Below are 21,694 nucleotides of genomic sequence, written 5' to 3' on the forward strand. Positions count from 1 at the left end.
TGTCCTCTGATGTCTGGGTCATGATGTCCTCAAGAGACAACCTGGACAACCTGGATCTATGTGCTATAAACCAAGGAGGAATGAAGGATGTGGGACTCAACAGCTAAACAACAGAAAACAGATGTCATGACAAAAGAGCATTTACAGTATTGAGAAAAACATATCTGAGTGTGTTATTCGAACATATTCTGCAAAACTGACCATTCAGCTGCAATACAAGACCTTTAGAACATGAATGGTGATTGTGAATAAGAATATAGATTTTTATTTGTGAAGCCTTTGAGGGCATCCAATTTCAGGTGCAAGGGTTAGATCTGTCCTTAATGTAGCTTTCCTTTGACCAAATATGGTTTTATTTTGAAATGTTGGCAGGAAGTTGTATACCGTCACAGGGTAGTAGTAAGTTTAAGGTATGTATACAAAAAACATTGCGCCTTAAAGAAGGTACGTATGAAGATTGTTTACGCTGTTTCAGAAAAAAACTTTTTAGTAAATGTAGAAAATTCCTCCAGCATTTTTAAGTGTATTATTTTCAGCGTTTATTTTCTTGTTTCAGTGTTGTGAGTCGACGGCTTGTAATGTAGTAAACACTGCTTTAAAACTGAGAATAAACTCCCAACTTTTAACATTAATCAACAAGTTTTAGAAATGTAGTTTTCCACACTAAACGTGACGTTAACTCGGTGAAACAACCGACGAGCTTCACTTAAACTCTATATCTGACTTTGACAGCCAGCCACATGACTCCGAGCCGCTTGAAATATTAAATCCTGTTGAGAACGAAGCTTCTCTCTTCGTTGCTTCCAGTGTATTTAAAGGTCACTTCTCAATTTGAAGTCGGCCAAAGACACCGAACTTGAGCAGAAACGACTGGCTTTACAGTAAAACATGAGAGGAGAGGAAAAGAAAATAAACAAGTCAAAAACAAACGTAAAAAAAGTTTAATTAATAATGAGCTTTAATCTATTAATCCAAGTGAGCTTTGGAGCCTTTATCCGGACCCTTTAGGGGGGACGTGTTTAACTCCAGGGTCTAGTTCGGAGTGAGCCTGAGAAATGGAGGTGATCTTTAACCCAGATCTCTCCGAGCATTTGCTCTGTGTTGTTCTTTCTCCTGGCGTCCAGGGCAGATCAGCTTACTGGCAAAATGACTTCAGTGAAGCACACAGGGAGAGTATGTTTCTATGTAATCGATTCTCAGATGATAACATGCCTAAGATTTAAATATCATTTTCCACTGAGAGATATTTTTATTGGTCTGTGATCTTTCTTTCTTTTTTTATTTTTTAAATTCCCCAGGCAGGCATGGACAGCCAGGATGAGGAGGAAAGCTGTGTCTACCCGGTACGTAAAATCTCAATGTCAGGATTATTTAGTTTCATATTAGTACCACTCAGCTGCCTCTGGTGGTACCCAAAGAAGATCGTAATATGATAATTAATTATCTGTAATCAATGGAGGATATGGCACACTGCTCAGGGGAGCGAGTAACGACAAGCTTTCTAGAAATGTAGTGGCGACAAAAGTCATAAGTTTTCCAAAAAAATAAATACTCAAGTAAAGTAAAGGTGCTCAAAAATGTACTTAAGTACGGACCTTACTGAAGGTACTCCACTGAATGGAGTTTGTTGGTTTACTAATTGAATTGTAATACTCATTTAGTACTTCCAGACTCAGCCTGTCTCGGGTCCAGTTTGTTTCATCCGCTGGGTTTGCTTCTGTGTTGAATATTTCAGAACCTGGGTCCACTCACCAGTGAGATCCGAGCCAAGATGGAGCAGTTTGTGGAGGAACGGACTGAAGCCAGTTTGGTGAGACCTACAGCACAATATTTTGACAATATGTTTTGCAGCCTTCCTTTTTAAATGAAATATTTCATATTCTGCAGTTTGCAGACCTGTGAATACCCTACAGTATCTGCTGTATGTTTAGCATCTGGTACCAGAGACAGTTCTGGTTTTGGTGAGCTGGCTTGAACTGCTTGAACTTTCTGTCTCTGTTGTGTTTTTCTTCCAGTGGATTTTTGTTCTGGTTGGAGCTGTGATCACTGTCTCTGTTCTGGGAGTTGTTGTGCTGTTTCTCTACAGAAGATACAAAAAATCAAGTTGGTGTCTTTTTTACAAGTTCACATTACAGCTCTACTGCACTGCATGTTAGCTCTTTCACATGGTAAATGGACAGAATTTATGTGTATTAATACTGACCTCCCAAAGCATTCGATACAACAGCCCCATTCTCTCAGTCACTTTCACACACACATTCACACACTGATATCATGATTGCTAGACAACTTACATTGGGGCACATTGAACTTCATGACCCTGTTTGCTGGTCTGACTGAGAGCATGTGGTTGTTTCAGAGGAGCAGGCCGGCGTTCCTCACTACCGCTTCAGAAAGAGGGACAAGGTGATGTTCTACGGCAGGAAGATCATGAGAAAGGTCAGTGCGGTCTAAAACAGGCAAGAAGTCTCCTTGGTTTGATCAGTATGCACTTCCTTCCAGTAAAGTGTGTGAATATTGTGTTTACAGGACTTTGTGTTGTTGCTAAATTTAGTGCACATCAGAGGTTTCACCATCAGTGGTCCAGACTCTTGTGCCTCTCACCTTACATTTCAGACTTCATAGGTTTTTCTCTGGTTACAATTTGACAAACAAGCTGATGTAGCTGAGTGCTGTAGGTGACTCTCAGTTCCTGATAGCAAAGGTCACATCACCCCCACTGTAAGCAGGTGATGCTCAGAAGGTTCAATCCACTGATTGAGATAGGGGTGCACCGATTGCAGCTTCTGGTCAATCCCTTATTACCAATATTTAAGAAGCCTGACCTGCCGATTCAGGTTTCAGCCGATTCCATTTTAAAAAAAATCTGAAATATTGCTAAATGTAGCAAGAGAGTTGTTGAGTTAACAGTGGGGTGACGAGTGCTAACTGTAAATGTACAGACATGACCTGGTCTGTCAGTCAAACCTCTGTCAAAACCAGCACAGAAGAGGACGGACAGTGGCTGATTTTTAAATCTTTGCAAAGGTAGATAAGATCGGTGGAAAAGAACAGCTTCAAATGCCAGCATTGGCTGATCACTGATCTCCCAAAAGTAAGGAAATCGGGACAAAGAATTGGGCATTCTTTCTGCCTTTATTTCTGGCCCAACAGCAGACACTTCATAAAGCACATCTGTCTATCCTGTTACTTCCTGCAGAACATCAGCACCTCCTTTCAGTTTTTCTCTTTTGACCATTGTCCAAATCTCTCCACATCACAGAGTGGACAGATGTTTACAGGTGGCAGCACACAGCCATCAGACTGAGAGCATCATGGCTCTCTCTCAACTGTCCTGAAGCTTATTTATCTTGTCCCACTTTCTCAGCCTGTAGTTCTGCTTTGCACGGTTCCTGTTTTGGTCTGGATGTGAACCTCTGCTTGCCATCTGTAAATCACTGTGTTTTGTTTCTCTGCTTTAGGTTCAGACATTGTCCACAACTCCTGCCAACAATTCAAACTCAGCTTCACGGCAGAGAGTAAGGAAGAGGACCAAAGTCCTGTCCATAGCACGAAAGTGAGAGCTTTTTCTGGTTGATATTTTTATTGATGTGTTTGCATACAGAACAAGGGTGTTTACATATACCACAATGTGGAGCATAAAGATATTGTATACACAATTAACTTCAAGATGCATGTTTGTAGGAACAAAGAGCACATGCTAAACACCTCCAAAAATAGATAATAATAATAATATAAGGAAGTAAATATATGCTAAAATAAATGCAAAAGTAAGTGAAGTAAAAAAACACATAAATAAAAAAAAAACAAAAGGGCGGAGGAATTTACAATAATGCAAAAAGAAAAAAACAAAAACATAAATTGTTGCCATTTAGTGTGTAATTTGTTGAAATTTCACTTAGCTCATTTTCTCCACTTTTAAAATAAAAATGACCTCATTATCCACTTTGGTCTAGGAGATAGAAATGCAACTTTTAGAATAACTTTGCATTAAAAGTGTCATTATTTACCGAATGACACTATGACAACAGTCACAGACATTCATAAAGATTCCTTCATGTTCGTGAAATCAAGTGTTACCAAAAGATAAGCCAAGAAAACAATTGTATCAGAGCATCTCAGTGTTTATTCTGAAGTTCAGGTGGAAGAAAGTTACCTCCAACCATGAACTGACCACAATTTAAACTGATAAGTTTAAGTTGTTGTACAACTTTAATCTCATACATGCCATGCATGAGATTTGATCCAGTGATTCGTTTTCTTGATGTGCTGGTTAGGATTCTGCGCATCCGGAAGGAACCGCCCACCCTGCAGCCCAAAGAGCCCCCTCCCTGCCTGCTCGAAGCTGATCTCACTGAGTTCGATGTGCAGAACTCCCACTTGCCCTCGGAGGTGCTCTACATGCTGAAGAACGTCAGGTTTGTAAAGAACACCAGAGTTTCTTTGTTTTTGGTTTTTTGTCTCTACTTGTACCCAGTAGAGACGCACCAAGCAATCAGCCAGAGATCTGAACTGAACCATTTTCCCTCACTAGGAACATTAGAGTTGATGAATCAATGGGGGTAGTCTTGATATTACTATCTATCAAAGATTCTTCTGCATCCTTTCTTTGGTGGTTTAGTCTTTAAAGTAAAAGGATGAGCAGTAAACCCTGCCTGGGTTCCTTCTTTCTGTGTGCATCTCTGAGCAAATGGTAAACAGCCTTTACTTGTATAGAGCTTTAATAAGTCCAGAAGACTCCAAAGCGCTTCACACTACATTCAGCTATTGATGACAACATGTGAAAACAGCCCAAAAATAAGTGTTATTTTAGCAATACCTTATAGGATGCGAGCTTGTTCTGTAACACACTCCCCAGTGTTACATTGTATTCATTCCACTTTGTTTCCTAATTTTAAGGTTTGCACACATTTGTAACAGAAACACAGCTAATGTCTTTCTCCCTCTCCTAAGTTCATGTCTGCCATTATTAGTAGCTTAGAATGAATCGTTTGATTCTTTGCATTTGGCTAATAGTAAAGGAAGTGTTATATTAAGGTTGAATGTTGTCAGTCATTGTCAGAATGTTGCATTCAGGGTGCTCGGCCACTTTGAGAAGCCTCTCTTCTTGGAACTCTGCCGCCACATGGTGCTGATCCAGCTGCACCAGGGGGAGGGGCTCTTCCGACCTGGTGACATTGATGACAGCATTTATGTTGTTCAAGATGGCCGCCTGGAGCTCTGCATCCATGAGAGTGTAAGACTGAAATTCTCAAAGCTTCACAGAAAATATGGTTATTGGATCATTTGACTTCTGTTTAAACTTCATATGTTTTAGCTGATTTTTTTTTTCCACTACTGCTTTTACTATCTGGAATATTTTGAACAAGTCACATAAATAAGCTGTTTACTTAATAAAGTCAGTTATAAAAAATGTTTGTTTCAAGATGCACTGATCAGACTTTTGTGGTGCAAGTATTTTTTTTTAAAGCCTTGACCTGCTGATACCAATTTTAGACAATTCTCAGTTCACTTTCAAAATAATACAAAATCTCAAAACAATACTCAACATACTTGTTGCTGGATCCTCCTGCTGTAAGTAAAGATATATTTTTCTATATTAGGAGCAGAGATAATGTCACTCCACTATGTAAAGAACAGTTACTGTTTTAAAATCCACAAAATAGTGACAGCGTTAGCATTTTTAGCCTAGCATTAGCCTTTCATACATGTTTATTCTACAGGATGTACATATTTATTTATACTGTAACATTTTTCAAAATTTTCTAGTCCAGGATGTTCCACTACAAAGTCTGACAGGTCAAATACTACTACACAATAAAACATAGCTAACTTTGAGTCTTCCTCCGTCAGTAGTGTCCACATAGAAGAGTGATGTTTTACTGCAAGTCATGGTGCATTCACTAACAAGACAGAAACAACAGATTTTTGAAGTTTCTGTCCAAGCCGGTCACCAGCCAGGGCCGACACACAGCAGAAGATTTATGATGCCAGTTATATGTCACTGGTTTTATTGGGATGTTTCCAGGATTATGTAATGGTTAATGCTGCTGCTGTTCGTAACCAGGGTTATTACTGGCAATTCTGCAAGACCTACGTAGGCTTGTAGAAGTGTTGTACTGCAGAATGTGCCTCAGGAACAAGATGCATCTGTGTAACCAGCTACCAGCGTACAACTTTGAAATATTTGGACTTTGTAATAAAATAATCCAAGTCAGCCAAAGCTTTTTAGTGTCTAGGTTTGGGAAAGTATTTTGGATCAGAAGGAAAGTGCTACAGCATGAGAAGGAGAACATATTGGCATTAGAAATTTTTTTTCATAGCTGATGCAATTATTGGTGAAGCAATCAACTACACAAAACACAAAAGTTAAACATCTGGTTATAGTCTTAGAACCCGTGTCACAGGAATTGATTTTTTTATATGCTTTTTTTATGTATGTCTATATTTAAAAAAAGTCTCAAATTGTTAAATGGAAAATTAGCAAAATGTGCCAAATTATTTCTGATTTATCTATTAATCATCAGATTAATTTATTAAGAGTCATTTGTTGCTGTCCGGCAGTTTGAATGGGTTCACTAAAAATCTGGAATAAATTCCAGATGAATTCGGAGCAGTTCCTGACGCTGTCTGCTACTCTGTTCTCATCCTCATCCAGAGTGTTGTGGGTTTCTTTCTGTCCTTCAGGATGGGACAGACGCGGTTGTGAAGGACGTCCTGCCAGGAGACAGCGTCCACAGTCTGCTCAGTATCCTGGACATCATCACCGTAGGTCTACAGCCTCTTTCTCTTTCACCTACTTTGCTGCTCTTTGTTGTTATTGAACAGTCTCTCATCCAGAGCGCCCCCTTCCTGTCAGCCAGTGCATTCTGTGAATTTCAGGGTTACCCAGCTCCTTATAAAACAGTGTCCGCCAGGGCTGCAGTTCCGTCCACCGTCCTGCGTCTTCCAGCCGTGGCCTTTCAGTCCGTCTTTGAAAAGTACCCAGAGACTTTGGTCCGCGTCATTCAGGTAAACCTCCGCTGCATGTCGATACAGACGCTGTTTTAAAAATATGTTCATACTGCATATCGTTGAGATTCTTTCTCCCTCTAGATTATTATGGTGCGTCTCCAGAGAGTGACCTTTCTTGCCTTACACAATTACCTTGGCCTTACCACTGAGCTTTTCAACCCGGTACTGTAATTGCACCAGAAAACATGAGAAACTTGTTAATTGTTTGAGAATAAATTGAAACACTTTTAAGACTTTTTATTTTTATTTTTTATTTGTGTATTAGGAAAGTCAGGCTATTTCTCTGGTGTCCGTAGCCAATGTTCTGGGTGAGGCTCATCAACACAAAGGGTTTCGTAGGCAGCCATCCCACTCTGAAGACACGGGCTCTGAAAAAGCTGATGCAGGTTGGAAATGAGTCCCGCATCTCCAGGGGTTCTGTGACGTTGCTCTTATCATTTTCATCTGAAGTTTTGTTTTTCTTTCATGACAGAAAGGTTCAGCGGAGGGGACATGGCTGCAGCTAAATACAAGAAATCTCACTCCATGCCGGGCTCAGGTACGCATGTGTAACGTTGTGCTCATGCATAATCACAAACACAGACAATCATGGAAAGAAAAGTTAAGAAAATACATACAGTATCTCAGAAAAGTGAGTATTCCCCTCATATTTCAGTAAATATTGCATTTTTTCATGGAACAGCACTTTGATACAATGTAAAATAGTCAGTGTACAACTTATACATAAGAATGTAAATTTGATTTCTCCGCAAAATAACTTAACTTCACAATTTGGACATTTTCAGATAGGTTGTACTACCTTTTGTTGCCAGCTTAGTTTGTTTTACAGTTTAGTCTATAAAACTGTAAAACAAACAGTTTTACAGATGCACAGCAAATGACACATTTACTTTGCATTACTGTGTCCGATGTTTAGTGTTGTGTTTTGTGCTCTTAGAAAAGTATTCTTACCCCAAAGGCTTTTTCACATTTTGTCATGCTACAGCGACAGAACTCAGGAATAATAAGTTATAGTTAACCAATTAAACAGTAGAAGAAAAAGAATACAAGATTTTTCAATAAAGAATATCTGAAAAAATTTGATGTGCATTTGAATGCGCCCTCATTGTGTCCATGTTTTGTAAAACCAGCTTTTGCTTCGGTTACAGTTGCACGATTTTTATGATGGTTCTGTAGCAGTTTGGCACATTTAGACACTGCACTTTTTTTCTCATTTTTCTTTTCCAGGTCAGACATTTTGGCTGCGGAGTCTTTGTAAAAATACATTTTCCAGTGTTGCTGGAGATTCTTAGTTGGATTTAGGTCTGGACTTTGGCAAGGCCATTTTAGCACACTAAAATCCTTCAGTCTATCTATTCTATTCTATTGTAGCTGTGGCTGTATGTTTACAGTCATTGTCCTGCTGGAAGGTGATCCTCCCCCAGTCCTTAGTCAGTTACAGTTGTCTTTTAATATTGACTTCTGCTTAGCTAATCAGCTGTAGCTAGCTTTCATCTTGGGGGTGATGTGTGACGGTCACTCTTTTGCTACACATTTTCCAATATAGCTTCAGATTTTACAGATTGAAAAAAAAAAAAACAGACATTAAAAAACAATATTTCCATTAAATTTTTAGCAGATTGCTTCTTTAAATTTTTTTTGCTGTGAAAAAACTGTTTCTCCACAGGTCTGTAATAAATTCTCTAACATGTAGCGGGATATAGAGATACTACACTGTAGCTATTCTAACTTGGGTGTGTATGTGTGTGTGTGTGTGTGTGCGTGCGTGTGTGTGTGTGTGCATGCGTGTTTTGCAGTCGATGGCCCTTCAGAGGTTGCCAGAGTGTTTGATCAGACTCAGTCTGCCAAAGAAGAGGCTGTGAACCAAGGCTCTGTTAAGGTCTCTGTTGAACAATTCACTTTGTTTCATTGTTAAAATGAATTAGCTTGAATCAGGATGCTGGGAAGCTGCAGCGTCACTCGTTTGGCTCACACATTCTCAGTCTGAACGGTGATGTCTCCTCAGTCTATTCTGAAGAAGAGTGTGACTGTGCAGCACTCTCCTTCTGCTGTTTATCACTACGGTGAGCCCGGAGGAGGAGCCGTCCAACACAGCAAAGTCAACGTCATCTTCCAGGCTGCTAAGAAGGATCTGCTGAAGGTCATCCAGCTGCAGGTAGCCTTCACAGGAAATCTTTCAGGTTTCTCCCAGTAAGCTGAGGTGGATGTTTTATGGTAGTATGATTATTAATATAGAAATGAATAATATCATCTGCTGGCGTTGCTCAACAGGACCCCAGTCTGTTGGAAGGAAGGGTCACCCTTCGCCAGGTCAAAGCTGGGTGTGAGGTAGCTCACCAAGGAGATCAAGTGAGTCCAACAGAAACATGATATATTTCTACTGTAAGAATGAAATGTCTGTAACTTTTAAAAGGCAAGGCTTATAGACATGCTGAGGGCATCTCCTTCTCTGGAGGGAAAAAAAATCTGTAGCAAAATAGCAGCAAAAAAAAAGCAAATACTCAAATAATCCAATATTTTTGCAGCATAGTTAGAGCTTTAAATCTGTTTTAACACACAAATATACTTTTTGTTAAAGCTTTCTTTTCGAAGTCTGTGAAAACTTTAGCTAGGCCCTTAAAGAGTTTCTATTTTTTGACGTAATCGGTTGTGTTTTAGATTAGACTTTTTGAAAAACAAACAACCTTGGTGATCGTCCTCTTTCAGGATGTGAGCGTGGCGTTCGTCATCTCAGGGCTGCTCCATGTCTACCAGCGTATGATCGACCGTGAGGAAGAGTGTCTGCTCTTCGTCACTCACCCGGGAGAGATGGTGGGTCACCTGGCCGTCCTCACAGGGGAGCCCCTCATCTTCACCGTGCGAGCCCACCGAGACTGCACCTTCCTCTCCGTATCCAAGGCCCACTTCTACGAGTAGGTCCACACTGTCCACAACACCTCCGTCTTCTCATCATGTATAATGTGTGATGATCTCGGTGTGTGTAACGACAGGATAATGCGGGAGGAGCCGAGGGTGGTGCTGAACGTAGCCCACACGGTGGTGAAGAGGATGTCATCGTTTGTCAGGCAGATCGACTTCGCCCTGGACTGGATGGCTGTAGAGGCTGGCCGCGCCGTCTACAGGTATGCTCAACCAGGCAACGCTGTTCATATTGAACAGATGTCCAACTCAGCAATCAGCCCAATTCTCTGCTTTTAGACAAGGAGACAAGTCAGACAGCACCTTCATCGTCCTCAGCGGTCGGTTGCGCTCTGTCATCGCCAAGGATAACGGCAAGAAGGAGCTGGCTGGGGAGTACGGCCGCGGCGACCTGATTGGTGTGGTGAGCTGCCGACGCGTTGGTGTCCACAACCCTGTTAAAACGTTCAAGAGAACAGAAGAACAGCTCAGGTTTCTGCGTCTGACCAGGTGGAGGCCCTGACACACCTGAATCGAGTCACCACGGTCCACGCTGTCAGGGACTCGGAGCTGGCCAAGCTGCCTGAAGGAGCGCTGAACTCCATCAAGAGGAGATATCCTCAGGTGGTCACCAGGCTGATCCACGTGCTGGGACAGAAGATCCTGGGCAACATGCAGCAGGTCAACGGGCCTCTGACCGGTAATCACACGAAGATTGTTTCCAAACCGCCACAGCTGCAGTTCCAACTACAGTTTAGTCAATACTGCAGCCGAGTCAATGAAGTGGTTTAATTGGTTGACTGGTTTCCTCCTTACCTCTCTGGCTGCACTCAGTTTATACAACTCAAGTCCTTTAATTGAACCCCCTCCACTGTCACCTCTCTCCTGAGGCCCTTCCTCTTCATCATTTACATCCTTCCTCTTGGCAATATCTTCTTCAAATTTGATGTTCATTTTCACCGTTGTGCTGATGACACCCAGCTCTACATCACGACTAAATCCTTGTCTCTCTTCTGCCCTCCTCCCTCACTGATTGTATCTGTCAAACTAAAAACTTTCTTCAACTAAACCACAGCAAGTCTGAGGTTCTCCTCATTGGTGCCAAATCCAACCTATCCATTCTCTTCTTACTTTTGATTCCAGTGTCTCACCCTCCCCCCAGGTTAAGTCTTTGTTGATGTTTTTTTTAATGATAAATTTTTCTGTAGACACCAACGAACCAGTTAAAGGCATTCTTCCTGTTTGTTCTTTTGACTTGAGCTCAAAGTAACAAACCCAGATCAACTGTTATCACGTTTTAATGGATATATTTAAAATATTTTATGCAATCTAAACAAAGCAAAAGAAAACCAGCGAAAACCAGCGCTGGTTGTTCTTTGATCAAAAATCTTTTCCCAACAGAAATGTTTTTTTTGTCCTCCAGGTCGCGGTCTGGGCCTTCAGACGCCCACCAGCAAGTGGGATGCCGGGAATCCAGCCTCTAATCTGTCCACTGTGGCCATCCTGCCCGTGTCGGACGACGTTCCCCTCACCACCTTCACTCTGGAGCTCCAGCATGCTCTCAGCGGCATCGGTACACACACACACACACACACACACACACACACACACACACACGCACACACACACACACACACAGACACGCTGCCTTCTTACTGTTGTCCTCAGAAGCTGCAAGTGTCAGGAAAACTCTTCACATCTTGCCTCATGTTGTCAGAAGGGATGTTTATACAGTGCACAGTGCCACATTTCATCACCTAACATTAACAATATTCAGTGTAATTTATAGAGATTTAATCTGACATAAAGCTACTCATTACTGGAAAAAAATAAAAACCTGAAAAGATTAGGTGTGAAAAATTTATCTTTTTAGCATTTGAAGATTATATAATCTACATGTTCTGCTCTGCTTATGATTTGTGACTGTACGCTGCCCTGTTCTAAATAAAATGCATTTGTTCCAAAAGTTACTGTATGAAGTATAAGTACCGACTACTCAGTACCAGCAAGTACCTATACTGACGTTCTTGTACTGTCTGTAAAAACCTGGTATCATTTTATACAAATGCACGCCATGCATTGTAGACTTTTATTGAAGATTCTGAATCACCTCTCTTATTTTCCTTGTACCATTCAGCTATTCATATTCTATGATGGTGAAATACTTTTGCAAGGCACTGATTCTATAGGTGGAGCTGACATATTTTCTGGGATCACGTGAAGAAGTATGGACGTTATTTGGTTTTATGCAGCTTCAGACTTGTGGTGATGTTACTTAGTGAAATACTGCATCTATGTCGCTGTACGTTCCTGTTCTGACTGTATTATTGGTTCCCACTGTTCTGAGGAAATCTGCAGATAGACCAAACCAGGAAGTAAAGAGACTTTTATTTCAGGAGAGAAACAGCAAGATAGACAGGAAGTTAAACTCTTTGTCAGCACATTAACATTTATTTATTAGTGCCAAGTCATAGTAAAGGATGTTACTATGTAAACAGTTGTTTTTTTTGTTATGGTCATCTACCAGGCCCTACCTTGCTGCTGACTAGCGACATCATCAAACAGAAACTGGGCTCTGCTGCCCTGGACAGGTTAGTCACTGATTATACGAACTCTAAGAAACTTTTCCTTTTTCATTGCATCTTTAGTGTAAGATCTGCAAGCATGGAGTAAAACTTTCTGGTTGATAATCTAAAACTTCCAGCAGATTATTCATTCATTTAATCTGCTGAACTCTTTATTTACAAAGTGTCCATGAGTACCGTCTGTCCAGCTGGCTCGGCCAGCAGGAAGACATCCACCGGATAGTCCTCTACCAGTCCGACTCCGGCCTCACACCCTGGACCCAGCGCTGCATCCGTCAGGCCGACTGCATCATCATTGTGGGGCTGGGGGAGCAGGAGCCCACTGTGGGCGAGGTCAGAGACATCCACCTCCATATATTATATGATCCCAGAGAAGTGAATAACATAATAACAGAGTTACATTCACCATCCAGCACTGGGGCCACACTTAGCACACCTTATGGAAGGAACCAAGTGAGGCCAAGACTGCAGCTCATGTTGAGCTTATTGTTTTCTGCAATCTGTACCCTCAAAGGGTTGTCTAATCAGTTTCAGTCTGTTTTTGTATGTCTGACGTCAGTCATACAAAAACATGGTTGTGTAAGCTGCGGCGTGTGCGTGTCAGCAGATTAAAAAGTAGACTAAAAGAGACAGAGGAAAAGATGGAATCTACAACAGTGTCGTAATGTTTGGTCTCCTTCTGCCTCCTGAAAACCGTCCCTGCTGCAGCTGGAGCGGATGCTGGAGAGCAGCTCAGTGCGAGCCCAGAAGCAGCTGGTGCTGCTGCACAGGGAGGACGGCCCGCCGCCCAGCGGGACCGCCGAGTGGCTCAACATGCGCAGCTGGATCTCCAGACACCACCACCTGTCCTGTCCCCGCAGAGTGTTCTCCAAAAGGAGCTTACCCAAGCTGGTACTGAACCTGAACCTCCATGGGTTATGAGGCAGTACTCACCTGCTGGGACCTTCTGGAGCATTTTCCACATTGAAGCTTGTTTCTGTTTTGCAGAGAGAGCTGTACGAGCGCGTGTTTGAAAAATGTCCAGATCGTCACTCTGACTTCTCCCGCCTGGCCAGGATCCTGACAGGAAACAGCATCGCCTTGGTTCTGGGTGGAGGGGGCGCCAGGTACCCATTCATTCAATATTAGACTTGTTTCCCCTTCTGGATCCTTCCTCCCAGTCCATTTCTAAACTTGAAAACTCCCAGCATAGAAATAGACCTCGCTGCTCAGGAAATTGTGCTTTGGATCAGGGGAGCACTGATGAGCCGATAAACTGCAGGTCAGGCTTCTGAACGATTGGTGATCGACAATCAGCCTTGAAAACTGCAATCGGTGCACCTCTACTTTGGGTCTGACCCAGACAGAACCTTTAGGGTGGAGCTTTAGACATTTAATTTCCTCATCCAGACAGTTATTGCTTGCGTATGTTTGTATGGATCACATTAAAAGGACTGTTTGTTTTGTGTTTAACCTGTTTTTTCCCTGCACTGCTCTGGCTTGTCCTGGAGCTCTGACAAGGTAGGACTTATTTTCTACTCAGTGACACCTGAGAAAGCAGCACACACACACACACACACACACACACACACACACACACACACACGTAGAAATAATGGTGAGCTTGATCCATGATGTCCATGTGAGGCTCTGTGTTTCTCCCCACAATACTATTTACATTCGAGCGAGGTCTTCACATACTTTTATCTTTGTTTTGTTTATTTTGTGTGCATGTTAGCTTATTGTCTGAGGATAAACGCGGTTCAGTTTCATCGTTTACGTTTCAACAATAAAATATTAAAATCATGAAAAGACATAGGGTTTGAAACTTCTTGGCGTAAATAACTGAATGTAGTCAGATTTCAGTGTGTTTAGGTGAGTTTTGACGCTCTGTAGTTTGATATTGTCCACAGAAAAACGTTTTGTGCGCACGAGGACCAGGACCTGCAGCTGCACTGTTGTTAGTAAGAAACAGGATCAGTTGTTGATGTAGTTTCTAAGATGTTTGTCCCATGATTAGTCTGAGGTGATAACAGAAGTGTTTCTCTTGAATAAATGATATGAGACTGGTGGTTGCTTGTATCCATAGCGATTGCATGGCTGTGCTTTCAGAGGCTGCTCTCAGATCGGCGTGCTGCGTGCGCTGATCGAAGCCGGGATCCCCGTGGACGTGGTGGGCGGCACCTCCATCGGCTCCTTCATGGGAGCGCTGTACGCCGAGGAAAAGAGCAGCAGTCGGATGAGGGTCCGGGCTCGGGAGTGGGCTATGGTGTGTTCACTTACTCCACTTTCATTTCACATTTCTGATACCTTCTCATAATCTTCATCAAAACTTAGCAACTCTTTGATTTTTTGAGTGTTTTTAGCAAAAGATTCACACCTTGGAAAGCCTTGATCCTCATTATGGCACCATTCTCCTCACTTCTTGTCCCTCGTTGCGGTTTTGTTCAGGGAATGACGTCGTACTTTAAGAAGATCTTGGACCTGACCTACCCCGTGACCTCCATGTTTTCTGGAGCCTCCTTTAACTACAGCGTTAGCTCCATCTTCAAGGACAAACAGATTGAGGTACCGTAGGTTTTGAGCACCAGCCTCCCCCAACAGCAGTGGCAGGACAGTAAAGCTGTGGAGCAGAGCTTACCCCCAAACTGTCTGCAGTTTTATTCACACCTTTTGAACTTTTCCTATTGTTTTGTCACAATCACAGAGATTTTATTTTCAGAAGTGAAATTGAGAAACGTAACATAGGAGTTTTTGTTACAGTTTTATTAGTTGCACAATTTTGGGAGCTAAATATAAAAGTGTATAGTCAATTTAAAGGTTCCTTAGGGGTTAATTCACTACGAAAGTTTTAGGGACAGTTGAGAAACTCAAATACTCATTTCCTATTTCCCCTCGATGATCAGCGTTTTCTCTTGTGCTGCTCCTTTGTGTTTTTGTCACCCCTCCACCTCCAGGACCTGTGGTTGCCATACTTCACCATAACAACAGATATCACTGCTTCCTCCATGAGGGTTCACACTGATGGTGGGTGAAACGGGAATCACTTCTCCTACAGCTCCTTTAAATATAGTAAACCACTTGTGTTTTCTTTTGCAGTAAGATCTTGATGAAATGACTTTTTGTCCCCCTGCTGGTTGATTTTTAAAGAGCAGCATTGAGTTGAAGGAGCTAACGCTAATGCTAATCTTTAGGTGAAACTTCCAGGAGGCAGAAAAAAGAAACGACATGCCTTGAAAATAAAAACAGAATCATCACAGATATATTAAACATTTTTTGCTTAACAAGTGAACATCCTCCATTCATGTTTTTTCATATTTTAGTCCCAGAGACATGTTATCAGTGTTTTATCCTTTTTCCCTTTACACTCGTCTCCTCCTCTGCGCAGGTTCACTGTGGCGTTACGTCAGAGCCAGCATGTCGCTGTCTGGTTATCTGCCACCTCTCTGTGATCCCAAAGATGGACACTTACTCATGGATGGAGGGTACATCAACAACCTCCCTGGTGAGAATCAAGCAGCTCCAACTGGATCTTAATAAGACTTTTAAAGTCAAGCAGCGTTAAAGTGTTAGCTGTATGGAATCGGTAGGGACAGTTTTTGTTGGTAAACATGTACAGCGCATTGCAAAAATCTGGATGTGATGCAGCAGCTGAAATGAAATGAGTGCACAGAAGAGAAATGGAAGAAAACTGATTCATGTTACTAAAAGGATTTTATATTCAAATAGTGTTATGTTTTCATTTGGCTGGACTTTTGCTGCAACCACAGCTCCCCTCTGATTTGACCTTCATCAGTCTCAATAGCTGAGCTGAGAGTCCAGGTCCTTAAACAGTGTAGAACAACAGGCTGGTTCTGACCAGGATAGAGAACAACTGACCAATGGGTCTGTGTGGGATACAAGCCCTGGTGGGTAGAAACGTTTTACTGATTACATGCTGGAGCGGAGTTCTTCTATCGACGTGCTTCTGTCTGAGATTTTCGATGAGGGCCGATATGATCCAATGTCCGTGTTTTGGTTGATATCGGTCTATTGGATCTGGACACCTGTAATTTTGAATTTATAATGGAAAGTGACACTGGGGAGCAGGTGCTGAGGGAATCCTTCTCTCCTCCATCAGCTGACGTGGCTCGCTCCATGGGTGCCAAGGTCGTCATCGCCATTGATGTTGGAAGCCGGAACGAAACCAATCTGACCAACTATGGCGACAGCCTGAGCGGCTGGTGGTTGCTGTGGAAACGATTGAACCCTCTGGCTGAAAAGGTCAAGGTACTGCTGCCGTGTCAGACCCGCCGCGGTTGGTAACCCCCCCCTAGAGACCACACTCTGGTTTGACCCGCCTCTTCCCTCCAGGTTCTGAACATGGCCGAGATCCAAACACGCCTGGCGTACGTCTGCTGCGTGAGGCAGCTGGAGGTGGTCAAAAACAGCGACTACTGCGAATACATCCGGCCGCCCATCGATCGATACGGAACGCTGGATTTTGGCAAATTTGATGAAATCGCTGTGAGCTTTTCGTCGTCTTCCTGGTTTTTGTTGGATTTTCTTTTGAAATGTGAAAAGTGTGTGAAGCTGGAAGGGCCGTCGCTTTGGTCTTGAGTTCAGGAGGTGGGGTACCAGCACGGAAAGACTCTGTTTGACGTGTGGCACCGCAGCGGAGTGGTGGACAGCATGCTGCGGGACAGACACCAGGAGGAGTTCCATAAAACCAAGGCTGGACAAGTGAGTGACAGCCAATCACAGCTGGAGATTAGGATGCATGCATTTCTGTTATAGAAAATCAAATATTTCCACAGTGAAAAATGGCTGTTTTGTGTCTGGAACAGTATAATACATTTTATTAGAAGTTTTATCATGTAATGAACAACAATTAAATGTAAAAAAAAATCAGTGAAATGTTAATTAGAGGTAAACATCTTGTTGATGCTGACAGCAGCTGTATCTGACTCAAACACAATACTTGTTCTACTTTCTTCATAGCCTGATTGTAGAATTATCTTTACAATAAAATATTAAAGGAGTGCAGTGATTTCTGAACAGCATCCCAAAGTTACACAAAGTTCCCCGAAAACCTGCTGGTCCAGAGCAGATTCTATTTCTAAATGCTGAACTCTTCTAGGTGGTCACATGTCCGAACGCCTCCTTCACCGACCTGGCAGAGATCGTGTCCAGAATTGAGCCAGTGAAGAACGCTCTGATAGACGGTCAGTCGGCTGTGGGACTTAGAAAACCATCACAGAATGAAACAAACATTGAAACCTAAACTTCTGTCTCCTTAAAGGCTTCTTATTTTTAGTGTTTGGTTATGATGTCTCTGTCAGAAGCTGAGAAGGAATCATGATCACACTGTTTCCTGCTTCATGTGCTTTCAGAAGAACCATCCGATGAGTACCAGACCGACTACGACGAGGAGGCAGTGGAAAGCGCTCTGTCGGACTTTGAGGCCTTCACTCCGGGCAGCGAACACACCGAGGGAGAGGAGACGGCTGAGACTGTGAGCATTAAAGCCTCCTGTGTTTATGTGTTAATGTCGTATTCATTTTTTGGTTAGTTTAATCTTTGTCTGTAAAACTTTTCCCCATAAGCCATGTTAGGGCCAGGATAAGACTTTTTTTATTATTTTTATTACCAGAATTAAGTCTTAATATTTGGAGGATGAAATAGTAATATGAGAAGTCCGACATGAAAAATGATTTAAAAATAATCAGAGGAATGTTGAGCATTTTGTGAAGTTATGCTTTAGTATCAGTTTTATAAATACGGAGCTAATCCTGTAACTCTGATGAGTATGTCACGTTCAACAGATTCTAGACATGCAGCCCAACTGGGTGGAAACACACCCAATCTGGCAACGCTGATTAAAAAATTTCTAATAATATTGAATCTATGTTCCAGTAACATCATAACTTTGTTCTCATAATATTCAAACTATTCTTGTAATTAAAAAAAACTATATTAAGTCTGGCTGCACTACTCCGTCATAGTTGACCATGTGAGCAGCTGCAGATTTCGGTCAAACAAGCAGGTTCTTGTTTCTTGGACAGCGCCCCCTGCAGTTCACAGCGAGAACATCCCTACCTTTACCTGAGGCTGACAGCTGAGGTTACATGGTTAGAAGTCAAATGGTCGTTTCCATCTGGACAGGATAATCAGGCCAACCTACAAGAAGAATGGTTCAAATAAATAAAAAAAATTAGCAGAATATTTATGTAAATAAAACTGCATTTAAAGATTTCTTCAGCAATGTGAGTAATACCTGATAATAAACATGTTGTTGTTTTAACAGGATGAAGAAGTTCCCGTCCAAGTCAGACACCGGCTCCAGAATGCTCACCTTTGACCTCCTGGGAACCACAGGAAACCCATTTCAGAGCGGGGAGGAGTCAGCTGGTCTCCTCCTGGTGGACCTGAGCAGGACCGGCTCGCTTCCACTGGGAAGTAGAGGAGAGGTTGTTGGTTTGATCCCGAACTCCTCTGTGTGTGTGCTGGACCTCATGCTGACCCTGGTGTGATGACCAGTGTGTGACTGTAGAGAGAATCGGGCTGCGGTCATCAGCTACACTATATCATAGCACTGTGAAGATCACATGAAGTATTGTGTCCAACAGAAATCAATTTTAAACACGTCAATAATTCATGTAACTGTATCATAGTCTGTTTAATGTTTCAGTGATGCAATGAAAAATCCAGCCGCTATTCTGCATTTAACCTTTGACCTGTTGGAGATGAAGTGACATCATCCATACTGACTGCTGTCTGCTGCAGCTACCATTCAAACTATTCATAATTCAATTTCACACAACTTCTACTTAAGATTATCAGCTTCATTTATATTCTGATGCTTATTCTGTGGAAAAACTGTTAACATGAGTCAGAATTCTTCAAACGTCACGCAGACTTGTACAGAAGAAATACTAAATATCTTTAAAAGCTGCAATATGTAACTTTTATTTTAAAAAATAGATGTTTTTTACATATTTGCTAATGTTGTCTCGGCGTTGTCTCTCAGTATGAAATGATACAGATAATCTTTGAAAAGATGGATGTCCTCCAATTCTTCTCTAAACTTCTAGTCTGAAGGAATGCAACGTTCTGACCAAAAACAACCAATCAGAGCCAGGGGGAGGGGCTTAGCGTTGTCAATCAACCTTTTGTACTTTGCTTAGTGTGCTAATGGCAGAGAAACACTTTACCGTTACAGCTTACCCTGTGTATGAGCACCAAATAGAGAGTGATTGGCAGCGCTAAGATCCGCCTCCTGGCTCTGATTGGCTATTTCTAGTTATCACTGGGGGAAGATGGAAAAGCTCGACCTTTTCACAGATTATCTGTCTCATATCATACTGTCATTAGATGGCGACAGTTTCGACAAATATGTAAATAAATATTTTTTTATAAAAGTTATAAACTGCAGCTTTAAGTACAAGTCCTGGCCTCTTCTGTTTCCACATTTTGTTTTGTTGAACATGAAACTTTAACAATTTTCTGTCTGGACTTAATGCAATAGAGCAATGCAAAATGTTAAAAGTGATTAAAACCCCTTAACTGTCATCCCCAGAACAGTTAGATGTCAGTCGGTGGGTCCATGAGGACACCACTGTCCTCATGACAGCCAAGAGTTTTAAACTGTGATGTGGAAGTGAAGCATCGTTTGGGTCTGTCTCCTAAAAGCCAAAGGAAACTAGTGGTTGTAAAGTGGAGATCCTTTATTGAAAACTGCATATTGTTTACAGTTTGGTTTACATAACCGCCCTTTATTTAGACACCACTGGGAATAGCTGGGTCTCACGGCAACAGATTGTTTCTCACAAAGTTACTCTTGTGAAGTTTGAACTTTATTTTAAACAGTTTGAGGAGCTTCTTCCTTTTTCAGGTTGGGGAACTTGTCAAAAGCTTTCTCATATTTACTAAATCAGCCCCACTAAAGGTTTTGTAGAATCTCAACTTTGTCACTGATGAGCTGTTGTATCAAAAGCAGACATGTGACCTGTGTTCTGATCGGTTTGGCTGCATTCAGCTCATTGAACCTAAATGAACTGCAGCTCAGTGGCAGCTTAACCTCCGCAGCCTAAACGTTTCCTGGTTTTATTAATGTCAGTAGTGTTATATTAAAGTTGCCTTACAGATTATTAAGTTGACGAAAGGTTTTGTATTTTAGTTTGTGCTGCAGCTCTGCTCACATAGTGTCTCTGTAACACGCTGCCAGATTGTCGTGACAGTGAGTCTTATTTGAGCTTCGTTTTCCTGTCAAACACAGCAGCTCTATAAGGCAGCCATTTTGTTTCCTGCTGACCGGGGTTTGACCCAAAGCCAGGCGTTCCGACTGGAAAACAAAACTGAATGTTGGAGCTCGGAAAATACTTGATGCCACTGTTGCCTGTTCTGTGTTTGATGCTATAAAATGTTAACTTTAACACTTGTAAAAACTCAACTTATATCTGTTGTGATTCCTTTGTAAGTGACCTCCTAACATATGATGATGTAGATATAAATAGTGATATGTGATGCGTATTATGACAACTGAAGTGAAACCGTTGCCTTATGTGAAATTAAACAATGATAACTGTAAGGAAGTTTTGGTTGGATGATAGTTTTTATTTCTATCTTAACTGTGAAGACTCAACGACCTGATTGCTCTGAAGAACAGAAATGAGCTCAGTGAGTGTCTAGAAGGATAAAAACCTTCTGTAGAGGAACTGATGAGATCTAAGGACTGTTGTTACAGGAACAAAAAGAGGACACAACAGATCTGCTGGTCATGCTCTTGCATTTACTGACAAAGATGTTTCAATTTTTTCTTGTGTTGCAGCAACAAAATCCCTCACTGGAAACCTTAGAAAAAAGCCTTTCATTGGATTTAATTTTATTTAGCGGAAAAGAAATCTTCTTTTAATTTTTTTTTTTTTATATCAAACTCTTGTGAGGCAAAATGATTAGCCTGAACTGAGCTGAAGTAATCAAAGACTTCCTGTTTCCTGTTGGGTTGATCTGAGTGAGGAAGTCCTATTTGTTGCACTGGCCACTAGGTGGGACGACAACCCATATGTCCTTTTGCAACACACAGTGGACACAATAGTCGAGAAGAAAAAATTGCAGTAAAGAGTGACCTCTTGATGTCGTCAAGTCTCCATGACAACCACTTTCAAACCAGATGCATGGTGCGAGAAGCCAGGAAAAGATTTATCTGTCCTGCCATCACAAACATAAACACATGTGTG

General features: G+C 41.8%; 1 protein-coding gene across 2 annotated transcripts; it reads left to right on the plus strand.

The window, feature by feature from the left end:
- The first annotated feature begins 381 nt into the window (after positions 1-381).
- Positions 382-21,049, plus strand: pnpla7b (patatin-like phospholipase domain containing 7b). Of its 2 annotated transcripts, none has more exons than XM_044110669.1 (35): positions 382-410; positions 1,299-1,343; positions 1,736-1,810; positions 2,016-2,103; positions 2,360-2,439; positions 3,462-3,556; positions 4,278-4,418; positions 5,077-5,236; positions 6,688-6,768; positions 6,883-7,011; positions 7,096-7,176; positions 7,280-7,400; positions 7,487-7,552; positions 8,811-8,893; positions 9,020-9,169; positions 9,286-9,363; positions 9,721-9,926; positions 10,005-10,136; positions 10,213-10,336; positions 10,423-10,612; positions 11,336-11,485; positions 12,440-12,503; positions 12,662-12,830; positions 13,206-13,388; positions 13,485-13,603; positions 14,589-14,745; positions 14,928-15,044; positions 15,434-15,503; positions 15,865-15,981; positions 16,597-16,745; positions 16,830-16,982; positions 17,082-17,198; positions 17,596-17,680; positions 17,849-17,970; positions 18,763-21,049. In XM_044110669.1, the coding sequence occupies exons 2-35, from the start codon at positions 1,305-1,307 to the stop codon at positions 18,814-18,816; spliced, it is 3,945 nt and encodes a 1,314-aa protein (XP_043966604.1). In that variant the 5' UTR covers positions 382-410; positions 1,299-1,304; the 3' UTR covers positions 18,817-21,049. The 2 variants fall into 2 exon arrangements, with proteins under 2 accessions (XP_043966604.1, XP_043966603.1); XM_044110668.1 differs by having other exon boundaries at positions 406-444.
- Positions 21,050-21,694: the final 645 nt, after the last annotated feature.

Source organism: Gambusia affinis, linkage group LG03, assembly GCF_019740435.1.
Source record: "Gambusia affinis linkage group LG03, SWU_Gaff_1.0, whole genome shotgun sequence".
NCBI lineage: Eukaryota > Metazoa > Chordata > Actinopteri > Cyprinodontiformes > Poeciliidae > Gambusia > Gambusia affinis.

Excerpts from the sequence above, each read along its gene's own strand:
- pnpla7b (XM_044110669.1), top strand. The coding sequence starts at position 1,305 with ATGGACAGCCAGGATGAGGAGGAAAGCTGTGTCTACCCG. Across the intron at positions 2,104-2,359 it reads CAGAAGATACAAAAAATCAA|AGGAGCAGGCCGGCGTTCCT; the intron begins GTTGGTGTCTTT and ends TGGTTGTTTCAG. Across the intron at positions 17,681-17,848 it reads GAAGAACGCTCTGATAGACG|AAGAACCATCCGATGAGTAC; the intron begins GTCAGTCGGCTG and ends ATGTGCTTTCAG.